The 23,976-nt window shown below is 55.9% G+C and overlaps 1 protein-coding gene across 3 annotated transcripts in view; it reads right to left on the bottom strand.

Annotated features, from left to right (window-relative positions):
* Positions 1-23,976, bottom strand: part of tsen15 (TSEN15 tRNA splicing endonuclease subunit) — a 92,255-nt gene that overhangs the window by 66,177 nt on the left and 2,102 nt on the right. For all 3 annotated transcript variants that reach the window (XM_072511597.1, XM_072511596.1, XM_072511595.1), the window contains exon 2: positions 17,131-17,212. In XM_072511597.1, the coding sequence (XP_072367698.1) occupies positions 17,131-17,203 (73 nt within the window). In that variant the 5' untranslated portion in view covers positions 17,204-17,212. The remainder of the gene's footprint in view (positions 1-17,130; positions 17,213-23,976) is intronic.

Here is a 23,976-nt window from a genome sequence, read left to right as displayed (position 1 = left end):
TGGGTGACGGGCGCAGACGTGCAGGATCATCATGCGGTGGTCGCAGACCACCTGTACGTTCATCGAATAGGTCCCCTTCCTATTAGTGAACACGGCCCTGTTATCTGCAGGTGGCCGCACGGCGACGTGCATCCCATCAATCACGCCCTGGACCATGGGGAACCCGGCAACGGCAGAGAAGCCCACGACCCGGGCATCTTGGCTGGCCCGGTCCACGGGGAAGCGGATGTAGCGGTGCGCCATGGCATAAAGGGCATCTGTCACTGCCCGGATGCACCGGTGCACCGATGTCTGCGATATGCCGGACAGGTCCCCACTCGGTGCCTGGAATGACCCCGTTGCATAAAAGTTCAGGGCCACCGTAACCTTGACGGACACGGAGAGGGTGTCCCCCGCCAGTGCCACGCGGTGACAGGTGTGCCAGCAGGTGGCAGATGTGTGCCACGGTTTCCCGGCTCATCCGGAGTCTCCTCCTGCATTCCCGGTCCGTGAGGTCCTGGTATGACTGCCGGGGCCGGTACACACTGGGCGCCCTCGGGTGCCTCCGTTGCCGTGGGGCCGCGACGTCCTCCACCCCTCCTCGTCCTGTCGGTCAGGTGTCCCTCCAGCCTGGGCGGCTGCCGCCTGCCCCTCTGCGGCAGCCTGCGCCGCCTCTCTGGCACGCTCCTCCTCCTCCTCCTCCTCATCCAGGGCAACATAGACATGAGCGGCTGCCACCACGGCGGCCAACATCGCTGGATGGTCTGAAAACATGACGGCCTGGTGGGGGGGAGGGGAACGACGACATGTCATCATTGCCCATATCCCCTCCTCCCCCCAGCCAGGTGGCATGGACCGCATGGGTCCAACTGTTGGAGGCTGGCACCTGGCCAGGTGGACCAACTCATTTGCCCTCCCATCACCCTCCTCGGCACGGACCCCCTCCCCAACCTCCACCCCGGCACGGACCCCCCCCCCAACCCCCAACCTCCACCCCAGCACGGACCCCCCCAACCTCCACCCCGGCACGGACCCCCTCCCCAACCTCCACCCCAGCACGGACCCCCCCCAACCCCCAACCTCCACCCCAGCACGGACCCCCCCCAACCTCCACCCCGGCACGGACCCCCCCCCAACCTCCACCCCAGCACGGACCCCCCCCCCAACCTCCACCCCGGCACGGAACCCCTCCAACCCCCAACCTCCACCCCGGCATGGACCCCCCCCCCCCCCAACCTCCACCCCGGCACGGACCCCCTCCCCAACCTCCACCCCAGCACGGACCCCCCCCAACCCCCAACCTCCACCCCAGCACGGACCCCCTCCCCAACCTCCACCCCGGCACGGACCCCCCCCCAAACCCCCAACCTCCACCCCAGTACGGACCCCCTCCCGGCACTCCCCCGGAGCCCAGCCTACTCTAACCACCCCCCCCCCCCTCCCCCCCGTCGCACACACACACACACACACAAGCCGAGACACACCTCTCCTCACGCAATCAGTCTGCGGCCACGCCATTTCCTGCCCAGAGCCAACCCCCCAGGCCGTCACTCACCTCCTCGCTGGTCGGCGTGAGCCTGGAGCACCGGGTCACGCCGATGAAAAGGAGGTTTGATTCACGTCGACGTGAACGGTCATCACGTCGACGGGACTTCGGCCCATCCGGAAGGGAGAATAGCGGCAGGCCGAAAATCGGCTGCCTTGCACAGACCCGTGACATTCTCCGCGGCAGCGGCGCCATTAACGCCCCGCCGACTTTTCTCCCTTCGGAGACTTCGGCGGGGGCGGGATTCACGGCGGCCAACGGCCATTCTCCGACCCGGCGGGGGGTCGGAGAATGACGCCCCATGTCTCCCAGAATGGAGAAATGGTACTCAACTTAAGGTTAGTCAAGAGAACTGCAGTCTGACCCATGACTTCTTCTTACTTGTACTTGGCAGCTCAACATTCTACCAACTTTAAGGAGTATAAATCTTCTTTGGTTGGATATATCGCACTTTTGAGTTTATCAGAGTTCCTGGATCTCTTTCAAACTGATCATTTCAGTGATGTTTTTCTGCATGGAATTTAAGAAGTACATTACACATTTTGTGCATACATGTTAAATGCACTGATGCGGTTCAGTGCAAATGGCGTCAAAAGAGTAAAGTTGGCTGTACAAAGCAATCCCCATTGAACGGATCTTTCATACAGACCAGCATTTCAACTCAGCAGTTTAAATATGCAAAACTCAGCATGGAAAGGTTCAAAGACAAACAGATCTTATCGGACTTTCAGCGAGATGAATGCTGCAGTACTAATAACTGGCATGCTCCAAGAATGCTGCTCCCCTGTATAACTTCATTCTGTCCACACACAAAAATGGCAGACTTATCACAAAACAAAGAATTCTATGTAGTAGCCTTGCACAACTCCTCTTAGCCTTTGGAAGATAGTTTTACACCTGTTGTTCCCTATTCTGTTAGCATTAAATAGGAAAATGTTGTTCCTTTACTCAACCTCATCCGCTTGCCACTGGTAATTTAGTTGGAATAAGATGAAACAGGCCAGCAAGTCCTTGTTTCTATTCTAGTTCTATGATATGTAGCCAAATCCCAGTGGGAAATTAATATAAAAGCAAATTACTGCGGATGCTGGAATCTAATACAGAAACAGAAAATACTGGGCAATCTCAGCGGATCTGACAGCATCTATGGAGAGAGAAGGGACATTCATACATTCTAATCTCTTTATGTGCCATTATCAATACCCTTCTTAGCCTTAATAGCCTTCATTTACATTCCCTTTGTCTTTTTGTCCACAACATCTTTGTCAATCTCCACCTATTGCTGGCATTCTATCCAGCTTCACTGCTCCAACCCCCCCGCCCCCCCACCCCCACCCAAGAAATATACATTTTACCCTATTTCCAGTCCTCTCCAGCTTTGACAAAGAGTCATCCAGACTCGACACGTTAGCTCCCTTGTCTCTCCATGTTGTCAGACCTGCTGAGATTGTCCAGCATTTATTGTTTTTGTCTCAGTAGGATATAAGTAGGGGCTGTTACAATTGGCCTCAAAATCCCTCATCTTGAATGTGGAGTATTTGGGGGTGGGGCAGGATAGTGGGAGAAGAGAAATTAGCCAGGATTGCTCCAGTCACATTGCTTTATCTCTCCAAGTCCCTGGTCTCGAAGGAATTTCCGTGAAGTCCACCTGTTGTTGGTCACACACACCACACCTCCCCCCCCTCCCCCCCTCCCCCCTCCTCCTCCCCCCCTCCCCTCCCTCCACTCCCCCTCCCCTCCCTCCCCCCTCCTCCTCCCCCTCCCCTCCCTCCACTCCCCCCCCCTCCTCCCCCCCTCCCCTCCCCCCCTCTCCCCCCACCCCCTCTCCCCCCTCCTCCTCCCCCTCCCCTCACTCCACTCCCCCTCCCCTCCCTCCACTCCCCTCCCTCCACTCCCCCCCTCCCCCTCCCCTCCACTCCCCCTCCTCCCCTTCCCCTCCCCTCCACTCCCCCTCCTCCCCTTCCCCACCCCTCCCCTCCCCTCCTCCTCCACCCCCCACCCCCTCCCCCTCCCCCCTCCTCACCCCTCCCCCCCTCCCCACCTCCCCCCACTCCCCCTCACCACCCTCCCCCTCCTCCCCCCACCCCCTCCCCCTCCCCCCCACCTCCTCCCCCCCCCTCCCCTCCCACCCCCCACACCCCCTCACCTCCCACCCCCACCCCCCTCCCACCCTCCCCCCCTCCCCCCTCCTCCTCCCCCCTCCTCCTCCCCCCTCCTCCTCCCCCCTCCCCTCCCCATCTCCCCCCCCCCACTCCCCCTCCCCTCCACTCCCCCCCTCCCCCTCCCCACCCTCCCCCCTCCCCCCTCCCCTCCACTCCCCCTCCTCCCCTTCCCCCTCCCCTCCCCCCTCTTCCCCCCTCCTCCCCTTCCCCCTCCCCTCCCCCCTCTTCCCCCCCTCCCCTCTCCCCCTCCCCCTCCCGCCCTCTCTCCCCTCCTCCCGCCCTCTCTCCCCTTCCCCCTCCCCTCCCCTCCCCCCTTTCCCTCCCCCTCCCCCCTTTCCCTCCCCCTCCCCCCTTTGCCTCCCCCTCCCCCCTTTGCCTCCCCTCCCCCCTTTGCCTCCCCTCCCCCCCTCCCCTCTCCCCCCCTCCCCTCCCCCCTCCCCTTCCCGCCCCCCCTCCCCTCCCCCCCCTCCCGTCTCCCCCCTCCCCTCCCCTCCTCCCCTTCCCGCCCCCCCTCCTCTCCCCCTTTCCCTCCCCCTCCCCTTCCCCCTCCTCCCCCCTCTCTCTCCCCCCCTCCTCCCCCCTCTCTCTCTCTCTCCCCCCTCCCCTCTCTCTCTCTCCCCCCTCCCCTCCCCCCTCTCTCTCTCCCCCCTCCCCTCTCCCCCCTCCCCTCTCCCCCCTCCTCTCTCCCCCCTCCTCTCTCCCCCCTCCTCTCTCCCCCCCTCCTCTCTCCCCCCCTCCTCTCTCCCCCCTCCCCTCTCCCCCCCTCCCCTCTCCCCCCTCCCCTCCCTCCCCCCTCCCCTCTCCCCCCTCCTCTCTCCCCCCCTCCTCTCTCCCCCCCTCCTCTCTCCCCCCTCCCCTCTCCCTCTCCCCCCTCCCCTCCCTCCCCCCTCCCCTCTCCCCCCCTCCCCTCTCCCCCTCTCCCCCCCCTCCCCCCCCCCTCTCCCCCCCCTCCCCTCCCCTCTCCTCTCCCCTCTCTCCCCTCTCCCCCCTCCCCTCTTCCCCCTCTCCCCTCTCCCCCCCTCCCCTCTTCCCCCCCTCCCCTCTCCCCCCTCCCCTCTCCCCCCCCTCCCCTCTCCCCCCTCCCCCCCCTCCCCTCTCCCCCCTCCCCCCCCTCCCCTCTCCCCCCCCTCCCCTCTCCCCCCTCCCCCCCCTCCCCTCTCCCCCTCTCCCCTCTCCCCCCTCCCCTCTCCCCCCCTCCCCTCTCCCCCCCTCCCCTCTCCCCCCCCTCCCCTCTCCCCCCCCTCCCCTCCCCTCCCTCCCCCCTCCCCTCCTCCCCTCTCCCCCTCTCCCCCCCCTCCCCTCCCCCCTCTCCCCCCCCTCCCCTCCCCTCTCCTCTCCCCTCTCCCCCCTCCCCCTCTCCCCTCTCCCCCCCCTCCCCTCTTCCCCCCCTCCCCTCTTCCCCCCCTCCCCTCTCCCCCCCTCCCCTCTCCCCCCCCTACCCTCTCCCCCCTCCCCCTCTCCCCTCTCCCCCCCTCCCCTCTCCCCCCCCTCCCCTCTCCCCCCCTCCCCTCTCCCCCCCTCCCCTCTCCCCCCTCCCCCCTACCCCTCCCCCTCCCCCCTCCCCCCCCTCCCTCCCCCCCCACCCCTCCCCCTCCCCCCCCTCCCTCTCCCCCCCCTCTCTCCTCCCCTCCCCCCCCCTGATATCTCATTTGGGTCATTGTCCATTTTGTTTTGATTAGGTCTCGGTGTCATTTTTTTCTACATGTAACAGCTCCTACACAAATGCAAGTTGCTGTTGTAAAAGGTGTAAATTAATCAACTTGCTTTTAGTAGACAGATAGTTACATTTCTTGTTTGAAGTGAGCAGCTTCATGCAAGAGGAAGTCATATTGGGAATTCAGCATTGAAGGCCAATGTACCCAATTCACAACTCATACAATTCTCCATGCATTGACCTGAATAACCATAGCTCCCTTCCTGTCACTAGCCTTTTCAATTCCTCATCTCACCCCCACTATGACCATCCAGTCATTAGCCTACTACATTACTTCAATGAAGCTGGATGCAAGATCATACAACTATGCCTTCTCTCTTCATTTGCAACCCTTTAATCTTAATATTGGAAAATAACTTCAGACTTCAACCATGATGATGACTTTCTCTCCAGCAGTTGGATGTGTCAGTGTATGTAAATTGGAGTGCGATGGGGGGGTGGGGGGGGTTGGGATTGGCAAGATTGATTGGTGCTTTGGGTACGGGCCCTCCATTTGAATACAATGATGGTCAGTACCCTTGGTGCCAGCCTGCTTTTCTTTCCTTCTCCCAGTAAAGCTTTTCCAAAATTGCCAGTTTTTATTGCTTCCGATATGATTTGCTTCATCTTCCCACATTCTCTATCCTCTAATGTCTTTGCTTTATTTTATTGTGCCTATTATCTCAAGGTGATATCATTTCTGTAATTTCATCATTACTTCTTTGGCAGACATGCCCATCACAGATCATTCTATTTTTTTCTCTTGCATGTATTTATGGATGTTCCCCCCGCCCCCCCGACCTTCTTCCTTGGGTTAATTTATCAGTGATCATTATGGTTGCGATCAAGGGTGCACATCTGAAACATGCGCTATTCTCACCACTTCTGCTGACTTAACTTGCTGGACATTTCCTTCTACTGTTTCAGGTTGGCAGCACTTTGCATTTCGTGTATCTGATGTTGAAGCAAAGATTACGGATAACAGGCACAGTTCACAGACTGTGCGGAATCTGCACGTTCTCCATGTCTGCATGGGTTTCCTCCGGGTGCTCAGGTTTCTTCCCACAAGTCCCGAAAGACGTGCATGTTAGGTGAATTGGACACATTCTGAATTCTCCCTCAGTGTACCCGAACAGGCGCCGGAGTGTGTAGACTAGGGGATTTTCACAGTAACTTCACTGCAGTGTTTATCTAAGCCTACTTGTGACACTAATAAAGATTGTCAAATCCGGTGTTCAACACAGGTTGGAAAACATCTTATAAAGTACTTTGAAAGATAGAAAAACCATTCTGTTTAAATGATGGAAACCGAGCTAGAATTTCTAGACGGGAGGTGAGAGCGACTGCCCTGGACATCAAGGCAGCATTTGAGTAGGTGTGGCATCAATGTGCTCAGCAAAACTGAGGAAGATGGTGTGGAGATTGGAGGTCAATCGTCTCAGTTCCAGGACATCACTGCAGGAGTTTCTCAGGGTAGTGTCCTAGGCCCAACCACCATTAGCTGCATCATCAATTACCTTCCTTCCATCATATGGTCAGAGGTTGGGGTGTTCACTAATGACTGCATAATGTTCAGCACCATTTGCAACTCTTCAGATACTGAAGCAGTCCATGCCCAAATGCAGCAAGACCTAGACCAGGCATTGTCAAACTCTGGGGTGCGACCCGCGGGTGGGCCGCGGGCGGGTGGCGTGAGGGTCGCAGAGCTGTCCGTCGCGGCGCTCCTGATCACGCAACAGCCGGCTTTAAATAATGCCGGCTGCGAGAGGCCTTCAAAATGGCCAGGAATAGATAAAAAATATCCAGCCGCATTGCACATGTGTGCCCGATCATTGGTGTGCATGCTCAAAACTATGCGTACTGATGATCGGGCAAGCATGTGCAGCGCGGCCACATTTGATTTTATATGGTCACAGCCTTTGTTTTTCCAAGTTCGGCGAGCCAAAGGTACAAAGGGATCATTAGGGCCAAAGGGACCCAAAACCATTTCCTCCATTTTTGTCAACACCAAACAAGGTAAGAGAAAATGGTGGGTCGCACAAGTCGGCCGGTGCGGGTCGCGAACGTTGGCCGGCGTAGGTCGCAAAGGCCGGCCAGTGTGGGTCGCGAAGGTCGGCCAGTTGGTAAAAATGGGTCCCCGGAAAAAAAGTTTGAAAAACATTGACCTAGCAGTATCCAGGGTTGGGCTGACAACTGGCAAGTAACATTTACACCACACAAGTGCCAGGCAATGACCATCTTGAACAAGAAAGAATCTAACCATCTCCCCTTGACACTCAATAGCATTGCCATTACTGAATCCCACACTATCAACATCCTGGGGGGCTTCATTGAACAGAAACTTAATTGGACTAGCTATATAAATACTGTGGTTACAAAAGCATGTCAGAGACTAGGAATCCTGTTGCGAGTAACTCACCTCCCAACTCCCTAAAGTCTGCCACAATCTACAAGGCACGAGTCAGGAGTGTGATGGAATATTCTCCACTTGCCTGGATGAGTGCAGCTCCAACAACACAAGAAGCTCAACATCATCCAGGACAAAACAGCCGGCTTGATTGGCATCCCATCCACAAACATTCACCCCCTTCACCACTGAAGAACAGTAGCAGCAGTGTGTACCATCTAAAATATGCAATGCAGGAACTCACCAAGGTTCCTTAGAAAGTACCTTCCAAACCCACGACCATTACCATCAAGAAGGGCAAGAGCAGCAGATATCTGGGAACTCCACCACCTGAAGGTTCCCCTCCAAGCCACTCTCCATCCTGACTGGGAAATATACTGCTGTTCCTTCACTATACATGTGTCAAAGGATTAGAACTCATCCCCCCTCCCCTAGCTGTGGGTCAAGAAGGGTTCTCACCACCACCTCTCAAGGGCAATTAGGAATGGGCAATAAATGCTGGCCAAGCCAGCGACACACGCATCCGGTAAAAATAGTTTAAAGGATAATTGAGGCTGAACAACTTCTCCAACTCTCCAATTATAGATTGTTAACCATCAACATATTCACAAAATTTGTTTATAATGTACTTCATAGTACAATATTCACAAATCTAAAATTATGGATTTTTAGAAATGATCTTCCACCCTGTGCATGTAGTCATCTAGGTTGTACACTTTGGAATCCCTCCCTAATGTTCTTCATTTTGCTCTTCTCTGTTTTCCTTCAAGGCCCTTCTTAAATCCCACCTTTTGGACAAAGATTTTCATCAGCCCTCCTATTTGTCCTGTGCGGCTATTTTTTGGATTTTTCTTCGGAGTGTTGTCTCAGACAGGAGAAGCGGAGGGCAGCCCGCCAACTGTCTGAACAGGTTTTCCTGCTGTATTCTTTTTTTTCTTTCTTTTTTTGTTGAAAACCCACATCATCCCAATTTGGGACATACACATTTACCAACATCTCCGGCACCCCTTCCAATACCCCACTCACAATCACATATCTCCCACCCGGATCCCTCACCTCCTTCGCACTCACAAATCCCATTTTTTTGCTCATTAAAATTGCCACTCCCCTCGATTTCGAATCAAACCCTGAGTGAAAAACCTCCCCCTTCCTTAACCTAACCTAGTCCTTCAAACTGAGGTACGTCTCCTCCAGAAAGACCACCCCCGCTTTCAAGCTCCTGAGATGCGGGAATACCCGCGGCCTTTTTTAAAAATAAACTTAGAGTACCCAATTATTTTTTTTCCAATTGAGGGGCAATTTAGCGTGGCCAATCCACCTAACCTGCACATCTTTTTTGGGTTGTGGGGGCGAAACCCACGCAAACACAGGGAGAATGAACAAACTCCACACCGACAGTGACCCAGGGCCGGGATTCGAACCCAGGTCCTCAGCGCCGTAGGCAGCAATGCTAATCACTGTGCCACTGTGCTGCCCTACCCGCGACCTTTTAACCGGCCCATTCAGTCCCCGGACGTTCCACGTTGCCAGCCTTACCGGAGGCTTATGTCTCCAATCCCCTCTACCGTCCGTCATCTTCCCCACTTAACTCCATTCCTCCTTAATTCCACCCTATACCGAGCCTCTCCCAGGTGGCCCCTTCTCTGCTCCTGACCATATCATCTCTCACCCCCTGCATGATGCAACAACCTCCTCGCCACCCCCCTCCCCCCGGCCACCCTTCTCAGCCTTCTGCCCACCACCTCACTTCGGTTCACAAGCATTACTTGCTAGCGTGGCAGCCCCTGTCCAAAGGCACCTTCCAATGACCTCCCCCACTCCTCAGCTGGAGGAAGGCTCCCTGCTGACCTTACCCTCCCCCACCCAAACTATGACTCCTCCTGAACTCCAGGCCACCTGCCCCAAAAGCAAACGAACAAATGCTGAACATAAACAGTCCCATAAAAAAGGAGGGGGGGGGATGGGAACATCCATCCCCACATAAACTCCTACCATTACTTACAATCCCAATAATAAACAGCAAACCCAAAAAGGACCCCCTCCAAATCGGAGGGGACGAAAATACCCCAATCCCTACCCCCACTTCAAACATGTTCTCAACCATTACGAAGTGCCATCACCCGGGTTTCCAAGCATTGTCCACTCAGTTCTCCCCCAGTTTATGCTCCTTAATGAAATCTCCGCCCGCTTCTGGGGTCTCAAAATAGTACTCCCGGCCTTTCGAACGTCACCCATAATTTCGCCGGATAAAGCATCCCGAACCTGATTCGCCGCCAGTACAAGCACCGCCTTGGGCTTGTTGAACCCTGCCTGCTGCTTCACCAACTCGGCTCCGATATCCTGAGAAATTCGAACCTTGTTACCCTCCCATTTGCAGGTACGCTTCTCCCTGGCCCAATGCAAAATCTCCTCTTTCTCCACAAATTTGTGGAGTCTCACGATCACTGCCCACGGCGCCTCCCCAGCTCTAGGCTTCTGCCTCAGGGACCTATGCGCTGATCGGCTTCAGGGGTATTATCCAGCACCCCTTCCACCACCAGCCCTGCCCAGCATCTTCGAGACGTACCTCATGGCACTCACACCTTCCACTTGTAGCGCACAAAGCCCGATAGTAAACTGGCCTGCGGGGGAAGGCACCGGCTTTCTTATACTTCGCCTTCAGGGCGGAGTATGAGGTCAACGGCCAACCAGGACCCGGATCTGTCAGCCAATGACATTAGGGCTTCCAGTCCCACATGACCCCCAATACATACTACCACATTCACCCCTTGTCAAAAATGAACCCGGCGGGGTGATGCTTCGTATGGTGGTAAGGGTTTACAGGGCTGGTCCTGGGAGGATAGAACAGTTACATGGTAGTACAGTATTGGACAGTATCGTCCTGTTACAACTATTTACAGAGGATATAGGAAAAACAAAATGTTCATTGGACAGTCCATCTTTGTTTTACATCGACGCCACGAGTCGGTCGGGCGGTCTGGTCGTCCGTGTCGATCGCCTCGGCCCCGGCGGTGGTGGTGGTGCTTGTACCAGCGTTGTCGCCTCCGGAGCCGCACGGTTTCAGCTGTCGGTGCAAAGGGGAGGGGGACTGATCCTCCTGGGAAGGGGGCGGTCGCGGGGTGCGGCGGTGGCAGGAAGGGGGGCGGTTGGGTTGATGGTGTCGGGGGGGTGTGCGTGGTGCTGGCGGGCGCCAGATCCCGCAGGGAGACCGTGGTCCTGTCGGCCGTCGGGGGTACTCCACGTAGGCGTACTGGGGGTTTGCGTGGAGGAGGCGAACCCTTTCGACCAACGGGTCCGCCTTATGTGCCCGCACATGCTTTCGGAGCAGGATGGGTCCTGGGGCCGCCAGCCAGGTTGGCAGCGACGTTCCAGAGGAGGACCTCCTAGGGAAGACAAGGAGACGCTCGTGCGGCGTTTGATTAGTGCTTGTACATAATAACGACCGGATGGAATGGAGAGCGTCCGGGAGGACCTCCTGCCACCGTGAAACTGGGAGATCCCTGGACCGTAGGGCCAGTAGGACGGCCTTCCAGACCGTGCCGTTCTCCCTTTCTACTTGCCCGTTCCCCCGGGGGTTGTAGCTGGTCGTCCTGCTTGAGGCTATGCCCTTGCTGAGCAGGAACTGGCGCAGCTCGTCACTCATGAAAGAGGACCCCCTGTCGCTGTGGACGTATGCGGGGTAACCGAACAGCGTGAAGATGCTGTTCAGGGCTTTAATGACTGTGGCCGCGGTCATGTCGGAGCAGGGAATGGCAAAAGGGAAGCGGGAGTATTCGTCCACTACATTAAGGAAATATGCGTTGCGGTCGGTGGAGGGGAGGGGCCCTTGAAATCCAGACTGAGGCGTTCAAAGGGGCGGGAAGCCTTAATCAGGTGCGCTCCATCTGGCCTGAAAAAAATGCGGCTTGCATTCCGCGCAGATGTGGCAGTCCCTTGTGACTGTACGGACCTCTTCTAAAGAGTATGGGAGATTGCGGGACTTGATGAAGTGGTAAAACCGAGTGACCCCGGGTGGCAGAGGTCCTCGTGGAGGGTTTGGAGGCGGTTAATTTGTGCGTTGGCACATGTGCCGCGGGATAGGGCATCGGACGGCTCGTTCAGCTTTCCGGGCCGGTACAAGATCTCATAGTTAAAGGTGGAGAGCTCGATCCTCCACCTTAAGATCTTGTCATTTTTAATCTTGCCCCCGCTGTGCATTATCGATCATGAAGGCTACCGACCGTTGGTCAGTGAGGAGAGTGAATCTCTGCCGGCCAGTAATGCCTCCAATGTCGCACAGCTTCCACTATGGCTTGGGCTTCCTTTTCCACTGAGGAGTGGCGGATTTCTGAGGCGTGGAGGGTTCAGGAGAAAAAAGGCCACGGGTCTGCCGCTTGGTTGAGGGTGGCCGCTAGAGCTACGTCGGAGGCATCGCGCTCGACCTGGAAGGGGAGGGACTCGTCGATGGCGCGCATCGTGGCCTTTGCGATGTCAGCTTTGATGCGGCCTGAAGGCCTGGCAAGCCTCTGTCGACAGAGGGAAGGTCGTGGTCTGTATTAGGGGGCGGGCCTTGTCTGCGTACTGGGGGACCCACTGGGCGTAGTACGAAAAGAACCCCAGGCAGCGTTTCAGGGCTTTTGGGCAGTGCGGGAGGGAAATTCCATGAGTGCGCGCATACGTTCGGGGTCGGGGCTATTATCCCATTGCGCACTATGTAGCCCAGAATGGCAAGCCGATCGGTGCTAAAAAACGCACTTGTCCTCGTTGTACGTGAGGTTCAAGGCTTTGGCGGTCTGGAGGTATTTTTGGAGGTTGGCGTCGTGGTCCTGCTGATCGTGGCCGCAGATGGTTACATTGTCGAGGTAAGGGAACGTGGCCCGTAACCCATGTTGATCAACCATTCGGTCCATCTCCCGTTGGAAGACCGAGACCCCGTTTGTGACGCCAAAAGGGACCCGTAGGAAATGGTATAATCGCCCGTCTGCCTCGAAGGCTGTGTACTTGCGGTCACTTGGGCGGATGGGGAGCTGATGGTAGGCGGACTTGAGGTCCACGGTGGAGAAGACTTTATACTGGGCAATCCGATTGACCATGTCGGATATGCGGGGGAGAGGGTACGCGTCTAGTTGTGTGTACCTGTTGATGGTCCTGGCTATAGTCAATGACCATCCTTTGTTTCTCCCCTGTCTTCACTACTACCACCTGCGCTCTCCAGGGACTATTGCTGGCCTGGATTATGCCCTCCTTTAGTAGCCGCTGGACTTCGGACCGAATGAAGGTCCGGTCCTGGGCGCTGTACCGTCTGCCTCCTAGTGGCGACGGGTTTGCAATCCGGGTGAGGTTCGCAAACAAGGACGGGGGTTGCACCTTGATGGTAGCGAGGCCGCAGATAGTGAGTGGGGGTATGGGCCGCCGAATTTAAACGTAAGGCTCTGTAGGTCACATTGGAAGTCTAAGCCCAGCAAGGTGGGGGCACAGAGTTGGGGAAGGACGTTAAGTTTGTAGTTTTTGAATTCCCTCCCCTGTACCGTTAGGGTGAGTATGCAGAATCCCTGGATCTGTACGGAGTGGGATCCTGCAGCTAGGCAAATCTTTTGCGCGCTGGGGTAGGTAGTTAAGGAACAGCGTCTTACCGTGTCGGGGTGTATAAAACTTTCGTGCTCCCCGGAGTCGACTAGGCATAGGCGTCTCGTGGCCGTTAATTAGGACCGCTGTCGTCGTCGTCTGGTAGAGTCCGGGGCCGAGCCTGATCGAGCGTAACCGAAGCGAGCCGTGGTTGTAGTAGTGGGGTGTGGTCCGTTGTTGCCGTCCAAGATGGCGTCGGGGATGGACAAAATGGCTGCCCCCATACATCGTACGTGGCTGAGGGGTCACAAGATGGCGTCGGGGGTGGACAAAATGGCCGCCCCATGCGTCGTACAGGTCGGGGGCGGTCCAAGATGGCGGCGCCCCTCCTCCCCCTCGTGGTCGGTCGGGACCCAAATGGCGGCGTCTGCGGTCGCACACGGTGTGCTGGGGGGTCTGGGGAGCGCTAGGACCGCGCGGAGCTCCCCTCGCCGGGACAGCGGTGGTCGGGGGCCCAGGTAAGTTGCGCCGGCGGGTCAGGCGTGGGGCGCGGGTGAGGGCCCAGGTCGGCGGCGCCGGCAGGTCAGTCGTGGGGCCGCGAGCGCAAGTAGCGCAAGGAGCTCCCTCACCGGAGACAGCGGCGGTCGGGGCCCAGGTAAGTTGCGCCGGTGGGTCAGGCGTGGGGCGCGGGACGGGGGTGAGGGCCCAGGTCGGCGGCGCCGGCGGGACAGGCGTGGGGCGCGGGACGGGGGTGAGGGCCCAGGTCGGCGGGTCAGGCGTGGGGCGCGGGGACGGGGGTGAGGGCCCAGGTCGGCGGCGCCGGCAGGACAGGCGTGGGGCGGCGAGCGCTAGGACCGCGCGGAGCTCCCTCACCCGGGGACAGCGGCGGTCGGGGGGCCCAAGTCGGCGGAGCCGGCGGGTCAGGCGTGGGGCGCGGGAGGGGGGTGAGGGTGGCGTTCGGGACGCGAAAGACCCATTCCTCTCCGTTGGAGAGTGTTGGCGGCACCCAAATCGGGAGCGCCGGCGGCGGGTCGTACATGGACTGCGGGGAGGGGGGGTTGGGGAGCGTAGGCGGCGAGCAGGGCTCCCAGTTCTCCCGGGGCCGCGGTGGTCGGGACCCAGAGCGGCTGTGCCTGCCAGTCGCACATGGCGTGCTGGGGGGGTTGGGAGGCATAGACTGCCTGTAGGGCTCCCTGTGGCCCCGGGACGGCGGCGACCTCGCGGGATCGCACACACTGCATAGTGGCCCTTTTTCCCGCAGCTTTTGCAGATGGTCTGCGCGGCGCCGGACAGCGTTGTCGGGGGTGGTTCGCCTGGCCGCAGAAATAACAGCGGGGCGCCCCCCCGGTGCGACTCGGCGTTTGGGCCGCGCAAGCCTGTGGGTGTCCGGGGGGGGGGGGCGGGGGGGGGGGGGGGGGTGGGGGGGGGGGGGGGGGGGGGGCGTTTGCCGCGACGGGTAACGTACGGGGGCCCAATGGCCTGCCGCGCGGGTCGGGGCCGTAGGCGCGGGTAGCGCGGCGTAGAACTCGTCCATCGATTCTTCGGGAGCTTGCCGTCTCGTCGCGAGCTGGTAGCGGAGCGTAGATTTGGTTAACTGGGCGGACATAGAGGACTTTTCAGTGCTGCGAACGCCGTCTGGAAATCGTCAGTGTCTTCAATGAGGGTGAAAATCTCCGTGCTCAGCCTCGAGTGCAGGACCTGCAGTTTTTGTTCGTCTGAGACCCCGGCCAGTGGTCGGTCTGAGGTAGGCCTCGAAGCAAGTCTGCCAGTGTTTGATAGGCTGCTGCGCATTCACTGCGTGGGGGCTGATCCTCAGGCATTCTGGAATGATCCTGAGCTCCATAGTCCTTTTTAGGCACGCTTAATAAATTGTAGCGCACAAAAGACTCCATGAGACGAAAAGAGTGAAGTCGATGAGGCTTTATTAAGCGTGTCTGTTCCCCAGCAGCCCGATAGTAAACTGGCCTGCGGGGGAAGGCACCGGCTTCTTATACTTCCGCCTCAGGGCGGAGTATGAGGTCAACGGCCAACCAGGACCCGGGATCTGTCAGCCAATGACATTAGGGCTTTCCAGTCCCACATGACCCCAATACATACTACCACACCACTCTTTCAGGCAGGCCCACTATTCGCAGGCTCTGCCTTCTCAAGGTATTCTCCTGCTCCTACCACCTTTGCCCTCAACGTTTTAACAAAGGTCTCCCTAGGAGCCCCACCTCCGCCTCCAGAGCCGCCACACGATCGCTGTGTCCGAGATCATTCCTTCAAGCTCCTGAATCTATAACCACTGCACCTCCAAACACCTTCTCCACCCGTTCCATTGAACTCTTCCAGGGGTGCCACAGCTGCTTCGATGACCTTCTAGCGATCCTCCCGCATTTCCTTCCTCTGTCCTCAGCCATCCTTACACTGGCTGCTGTGCCACAGGTTTTCCTCCAACTCTTTGGTCAGGTCTCTCATCACCTTCTGCCGGGTTTGGTAACCAGCGGACATACCACCCCTGGGGGAAACTACTCCTCCAACCTTACCAACACCTTTTATCAAAATTCCACCCAATATCGGGCAAAAAGAGCTCTTTCCTCTGCCTTCAAGCAGGAGCTTGCCCTGTGTTCGACCACTCATACATGGCCGCCACTGGAAGTCCTTTCCTGCTGTATTGAACACTTATCGGAAATGAATAGAAAGGGTGAATACCACAATATCATGCTGGTGGAGCGGGCTCAGCAAACCTTGGCTCCTGACATATCATAGTGCCAAAGGAAGCTCCTCCGCGGACAGGGAAACGCTTCCAATCCCTAAACCGCTTAAACAGACGCCCCCCCTGCTCCCAGGCACTGGCTGTTGGAACTGATCAGAGGAGGGGGGAGTCCCTTGCATACCAAATCAACATTATGTCATTCGCGGGGACAATCTGAGCAGGAAATCTCACCAGCATGAAAGCAATTTTGAGACTCCCATTAACATTCTCTGCCTCCTCCTGTTTTCCCGCCTAATGAAAAGAGGGGTGGAAACTTTCCCCCACCTCCCCTTGTTCGGAGAAATACCTTGGCCTGAATTTCTTTACTGAAGGCACTATATAAATGTAAGCTGTTCAGCCTCTGCTTTGCTCCCCAAAATATTACTTTGTTGCACAATGAGTCAGAATAATCTCATCACCAGGGGCTCCAAACCAATGGAACAAAGGTCTCTGTCAGCCAGCTGGAAGGGATCCCCAATGAAGAGAGAGTAGGTCACATCAATCCTTCTCTCAACAGCACAGAACAGTGCAACAATTAGGCAGTAATTAACAATATCACTCGGAAAATCCAGAATTGCTGACGTGTGAAAGGAAAATAAAAATTCGAGGTGCTCTGCAAAGATAGGGTTAAATGCATTGTTGAGAGCAAGAGTACAGAAAGTTTCATCCTGCACTTCATCACTTCTACATTCCCGGTCTGAATACAATTTTTTGAAAGCTGGTTGGCCAACAGACAATTCAACTCTCAACTCCAGTCTCCAACCTCTTCATTTCCTGCCTCCACTTTGTTATTTCCCTTCGATAGTGTTGCTCTGAAAACTTTATGCTTCCTAAATTTAAAGGATGCAGCCAAATGCCCCGCCCACACTTGTCTAAAGAGTGGCTTGTCAGCAGCCAGTAATGCTTGAAGAGTGAGTCAGGAAGATTCACTGCCCTCAGGATAGGAGAACGGCAAAAGACGAGAGAGAGAAAATAAATGCAAAGACAGAGAATTAAGCTAATGCTAATTACCTTGGAAAATACCTGAGAAGTGATAAGAATATTCCAGATGCATTATCTTACCTTCCAAAAGATCAAGGAGCACCAAAAATGCCGTATATACTTGTGTACTATCTGCAATGTCTAAAGCCATCATCTCTGTGTACTGAAAACAAAAATGATGAATGAAAATTATAGCACTCAAATCCAGGTAAAACAAAGCGAGTGCAGAAGCACAAACATGTAAAAAGGGCACAAAGTTCAAATACATCAAGCATGCCCTAACCGGACCCGAGCGACATGCACCATTGATCCATCCTTGAAACAAAGTAGATAAAACCTACAGGTGATTTTGGAAAAACTTGGAAACCCATCTCCAATTGTTGAAGGCAACTCATACAAATCTCCAAGAGATTACAGTGATGTACGAGTCCTTCAAATCCCACTCAATATAATTAGAAGGGTGCACTTCTCTCAAGAAATTGTCCAGCTCCCTTCTGAAAGACAGCAGAGAATCTGTATGCCATGGCAAACTGTTCTGGAGAGCAACAGTTCTCCGTAAAAAGAAATACCTCCAGGAAAGGAATCTTAAGTATTTATACAAAGATTTGATGAAGTCACAATCCAATAATCCCTATTCATCTCAAATAACCCACCTAACTGGAAAGATTTATACTCCATTTTAAACAGCTCAATCATATTCCCTCAAAGCCTGCACTTCAGTTCCAACATCCTATCCTGATGACTAGATGCCAAAGATCAGGAATAATTTTGGCAGTTCTTGGCTGAGCCTGCATTGGTCTTCTATATTCACTATATATATTCTTTAGACCTAGACTTGATGCGGGACCCAAGTTTAATGTCCCCTAGAGAGAACACCAGTTCTAACAACACTACCCTCCATCCACAGTACAGAGGAGTATTAGCCTTGATATTTTTAGATCAAACCCATCACCTTAGAATCAAACCACAAGTGTATTGCCAGGCGGACACAGAAAAATGCATGTAAATCAGGCAGAGTGAACAAGATTTTGTGGAAGGAAATTCAATATTTAATCAATTTATTAGAGTTATTTGAAAGATTTACATGTGTTGTGGATAAAGGATAATAGGTGGATGTACTGTACTTAGATTTCCAGAAGGTATTTGATAAGGTGCCACATCAAAGGTTATTGCGGAAAATAAAATTTCATGATAAAGGGGGTAACATATCAGCATGGAAGTGGCCAACAGAAACAGTAGGTGTCCATAAATGGGTCTTTTTCTGGTTGGCAGATTGTGACGAGTGGTGTACCACAGGAATCAGTGTTGGGGCCTCAACTCTTTACAATTTATATAACTGACTTGGATGAAGAGACTGAAGGATGGTTGCTAAATTTAATAATAACACAAAAGCAGTTGGGAAAGTAAAATTATGAAGAGGATATAAGGAGTATACAAAGGGGCGTTGATAGGTTCCATAAATGGATAAAGATCAGACAAATGGTGGAGTGTGAAAATGTGAAATTGTCCATTTTGACAGGAAGAATAAAAAAGCTGATTATCTAAACCGTGTGAGATTGCAGAGCTCAGAGGGATCTGGGTGTCCTAGTGCATCAATCACAAAAGGCTAGTACGCAAGTACAGTAAGTAATTAGGAAAGCTAAAAGAATGTTATCATTTATTGTGAGGGGAATTGATTACAAAAGGAAGGTTATGCTTCAGTTGTACAGGGCATTGGTGAGACCACATCTGGAGTAGTGTACAGTATTGGGCTCCTTAATTAAGGAAAGAGATAAATATGTAAGAACCAGTTCAAAGAAGGTTTACTAGACTACTACCAGGAATGGGTGGATTGGCTTGTGAGGAAAGGCTGGACAGATCAAGCTTGTACCCACTGAACTTTAGAAATGTAAGTGGCAATTGAAACCTTTAGAATTCTGAGGGCTATTGACAGGGTGGATGTGGAGATGATGTTTCCTCTTGTCGGCGAATCTAGAACTGGGATCATGATTTAAAAATAAGGGGTTTATCATTTAAGGAGGAGATTTAGTTTTCTTAGAGGGGCATCTGTCTTTGGAACCCCGTTCCTCAAAAAGCAGTGGAAGCAGAGTATTTGAATATTTTAAGGCAGAGCTAGATTGATTCTTGATAAGGGGGTGAAAGGTTATGGGGGGTTAACTTTCCAATCAGATAACCCATGATCTTCTTGAATGGCGGAGAAGGCTTGAGGGGCCGAGTGGCTGCTAATATGCATGTTTGCAAAGCCACTGATACAAACACAAAGGCGGGAGGGCAGTAAGTGGTAATCAGCAGGAGACACCACTATCGCCATTCCTGGACAGACCCACCAAAGGTGGCGGTTCAGTGGTATACAATCAGGAGGGAGTTGGCCTAGGAGTTCTCAACAGCGACTCTGGATCCCATGAAATCAGGTCAAACACAGGCATGAAAACCACCTGCTGATCACCAACCTCCTCCTTTATGTCTTATTATTGATTTAAATTCCTTACTACTAGTTACCGAACAAGGGATGAATAACACTCCATTTTAAAAATGGCCAGCCTGTCTCATGTAGTGTGAAACCCCAGACAGGTTTCCTCTCATGGATATGCAGTTCCCTCTTAAGAACCCATTACCAGATCTGTGATTAGATCCTGTTGAAACAAAAGCTGGTTTTAATATGCAAATATTAATCAAGAGACCCTGGATGCACCTGTTTTCACAAATCTTTGTTAGCTTTCCAATTATTAGTTATTTTTAGACTAGGGACAGATTTCCTCTGTAACGGATTGTGAATTGATAGCTGAATGAAGGAACCATGGAGAGGAATGTTTTGTGCTGACGGTATTCAAAACAGCTGGCACATAGCCAAGTATCAAACTATACTGAGATCATGAATCATTGATTGACAGTTGTATCTGAGGTGAAGACCAGTGTTGGCCACGAACAGGGACCAGATTAGTGCTCTTTTTCAGGTAACTCTGAAGCTTTTGCAACAACCCCTTTCCAGCCAGTCCATACACAGCCCACACTGAAAGGGAGTTTTCATAGCTATACAAGGTCAGATAAAATCTGAGCAATAGTCTTCAGGGGAACAAATTATGTTGAAAGATAGATCAAAGAAATGTTCCCTCCCAAGTTATTCATCAAAAACGACTGGAATTTAAAGGTGATTGGTGGAAGAACCAGAAGGGAGATGAGGAAAATTATTTTTGTTGTTAAGCAGCGAATTATGATCCTGAATGCACTGACTGAAAGGATGGCGAAAGTAGATTTAACAGTAACTTTCAAATGGAAATTGGATAAATACATGTTCAAGGACACGTTTGGAGCAGTGAGACAACACGTGGCTATCCCGTACCTGCCTCCCCGAACAGGCGCCGGAATGTGGCGAGGAGGGGTTTTTCACAGTAACTTCATTGAAGTAATCAACTTCATTGTGGCAAAAAGTGATTATTATTATAGTGGTAACGTCACCAGACGAGTAATCCAGGGGCCCTGGCTAACGCTCTGAAGACAGGAGTTTGAATCCCACCACAGCAAATGATGGAATTTAAATCCAATTAATAATTTTGGGATTAAAAGCTAATCAATTGTTGTAAAAACCCATCTGATTCATCCAATGGTTTTAGAGAAGGCTATGTGCTGACCTTACGTGGTCTGGCCTATCGGTGACTCCAGACCCACAGCAATGTGGTTGACTCTTAAATGCCCTTTGAGATGGCTTAACAAGCCGCTCAGTGGTATCAAAACCGCTACAAAGCACACAAAAAAGCATGAAATGGGGAAGGCTCACATGACAAACCCAGTCGCACTGACCTAGTGAAGTCCTCCTTACTAAAATCTGGGGGTTATGCAAAAGTCTGGAGCCTCTGAGCATGTCCCCCCACCTCTCCAGACTCTGAGCCACCCTCCTCCCCTCCCGTGGGGTTTCTGAGCCACCTCCCCCCTCCACCCAGGGATTCTGAGGCAACCCCCTCCCCCAGGAGGGTCTCTGATCCCTCCCCCTCCTCAGGGGGTCTCTGATCTCCCCCCCCCCTCCTCAGGGGGTCTCTGATCTCCTCCCCCCCCCTCCTCAGGGGGTCTCTGATCCCCCCCCACCCCCCCCCCGCCCTCCTCAGGGGGTCTCTGATTTTCCCCCTCCCTCCTCAGGGGGTCTCGGTTCTCCCCCCCTCCTCAGGGGGTCTCGGATCCCCCCCCGTCCTCAGCGGGTCTCTGATCTCCCCCTCCTCAGGGGGTCTCTGATCTCTGCCCCCCCCTCCTCAGGGGGTCTCTGATCGCCTCCTCCCCTCCTCAGGGGGTTTCTGATCTCCTCCCTCCCCCGCCCTCCTCAGGGGGTTTCTGATTCCCTCCCCCCCCCCCCCCCTCAGTGAGTCTCTGATTCCCCCTCCCCTCAGGGACTCTTTGATTCCCCCCTCTTCAGGGGGTCTCTGATTCCCGCCCCCCCCCCCCCACACTCAGGGGGTCTCTGATTTGACCACCCTCCCCCCCGGGGGTCTCTGATTTCTCCCCCCCCCCCCCCCAAGGGGGTCTCTGATTTCTCCCCCCCCCAGGGGTCTGATCCCCTCCGCCGGAGTCTCTCAACCCCCCACACCCTCCCCTCGCTCAGCACCCCCCTCCAATCGCTCAGCCCCCCCCCATCCCCTCGCTCAGCCCCCCCTCCCCTCGCTCAGCCCCCCTCCCCTCGGTCAGCCCCCCCACCCTCCTCTCCTCACTCAGCCCCTCCCACCCTCCTCTCTCAATGCCTCCCCACCCTCCTCTCCTCACTCAGCCCCCATCCCACCTCTCCTTACTCAATGCCTCCCCACCCTCCTCTCCTCACTCAGCCCCCATCCCACCTCACTCAGCCCCCCCCTCTCCTCTCCTCACTCAGCCCCCCCTCCTCTCCTCACTCAGCACCCCCCACCCTCCTCTCCTCACTCAGCCCCTCCCCACCCTCCTCTCTTCACTCAGCCCACCCCCCTCCTCTCTTCACTCAACTCCCCATCTCTCTTCACTCAGCTACCCCCTCCTCTCTTCACTCAGCTCCCACCCCCCTCCTCTCTTCACTCAGCTCCCACCCTACCCCTCCCCCCCACGCAACCCTCCTCTCCTCTCAGCCCTTCCCACCCTCCTCTCCTCACTCAGTCCCCCCACCCTCCTCACTCAGCCCACCCCCCTCCTCTCCTCACTCAGCCCACCCCCTCCTCTGACTCAGCCCACCCCCTCCGCTCCTCACTCAGCCCCCCTTCACTCAGCCCCCCACTCACTCAGCCCCCCCCCTCACTCAGACCACCCCCGCTCATTCAGCCCAACCCCCTCACTCAGACCACACCCCCTCATTCAGCCCACCCCCCTCACTCTGCCTAACACCCCCCCTACTCTCCTCACTCAGCCCCCCCTACTCTCCTCTCCTCACTCAGCCCCCCCACCCTCCTCTCTTCACTCAGCACCCCCCTCCTCTCCTCACTCAGCTCCCCCCTTCCTCTCTTTACTCAGCTCCCCCTTCCTCTCTTCACTCAGCTCCCCCTCCACTCTTCACTCAGCTCCCCCTCCACTCTTCACTCAGCTCCCCCACTCCTCTCTTCACTCAGCTCCCCATCCTCTCTTCACTCAGCTCCCCCTTCCTCGCTTCACACAGCTCCCACCCTCCTCTCCTCATTCAGCCCCCCCACCTCCTCTCCTCACTCAGCCCACCCACCCCCTCTCCTCACTCCGCCCCCCCACCCCCCTCTCCTCACTCAGCCCCCCACCCCCTCTCCTCACTCAGCCCCCCAACCCCTCTCCTCACTCAGCCCCCCCACCCTCCTCTCCTCACTCAGCCCCCCCCACCCCCCTCTCCTCACTCAGCCCCCCCACCCTACTCTCCTCACTCAGCCCCCCCAACCCCCTCTCCTCACTCAGCCCCCCCACCCTCCTCTCATCACTCAGCCCCTCCACCCTCCTCTCCTCACTCAGCTCCCCCCTTCCTCTCTTTACTCAGCTCCCCTTCCTCTCTTCACTCAGCTCCCCCCTCCACTCTTCACTCGGCTCCCCCCTCCACTCTTCACTCGGCTCCCCCTCCTCCCTTCACTCAGCTCCCTCTTCCTCTCTTCACACAGCTCCCACCCTCCTCTCCCCACTCAGCCCCCCCACCCTCCTCTCCTCACTCAGCCCCCCCCACCCCCCTCTCCTCACTCAGCCCCCCCACCCCCCTCTCCTCACTCAGCCCCCCCCACCCCCCTCAACCCACCCACCCCCCTCTCCTCACTCAGCCCCCCCACCCCCCTCTCCTCACTCAGCCCCCCCACCCTCCTCTCCTCACTCAGCCCCCCCACCCTCCTCTCCTCACTCAGCCCCCCCAACCCCTCTCCTCACTCAGCCCCCCCCCACCCTCCTCTCCTCACTCAGCCCCCCCCACCCTCCTCTCCTCACTCAGCCCCCCCAACTCCTCTCCTCACTCAGCCCCCCCAACCCCTCTCCTCACTCAGCCCCCCCCACCCTCCTCTCCTCACTCAACCCCCCAACCCCTCTCCTCACTCAGCCCCCCTCCTCACTCAGCCCCCCCTCCTCACTCAGCCCCCCCACCCTCCTCTCCTCACTCAGCCCCCCCACCCCTCTCCTCACTCAGCCCCCCCCACCCTCCTCTCCTCACTCAGCCCCCCCACCCTCCTCTCCTCACTCAGCCCCCCCACCCTCCTCTCCTCACTCAGCCCCCCCACCCTCCTCTCCTCACTCAGCCCCCCCACCCTCCTCTCCTCACTCAGCCCCCCCCACCCTCCTCTCCTCACTCAGCCCCCCCTCCTCTCCTCACTCAGCCCCCCCCACCCTCCTCTCCTCACTCAGCCCCCCCCAACCCCTCTCCTCATTCAGCCCCCCCTCCTCACTCAGCCCCCCCTCCTCACTCAGCCCCCCCTCCTCACTCAGCCCCCCCTCCTCACTCAGCCCCTCCCACCCTCCTCTCCTCACTCAGCCCCCCCTCCTCACTCA

The sequence above is a fragment of the Scyliorhinus torazame genome, chromosome 7 (genome assembly GCF_047496885.1).
Source record: "Scyliorhinus torazame isolate Kashiwa2021f chromosome 7, sScyTor2.1, whole genome shotgun sequence".
Taxonomy (NCBI): Eukaryota; Metazoa; Chordata; class Chondrichthyes; order Carcharhiniformes; family Scyliorhinidae; genus Scyliorhinus; species Scyliorhinus torazame.
Note: the sequence above shows the minus strand (reverse complement) of the source record. Positions and strands in the feature narration are given on the sequence as shown.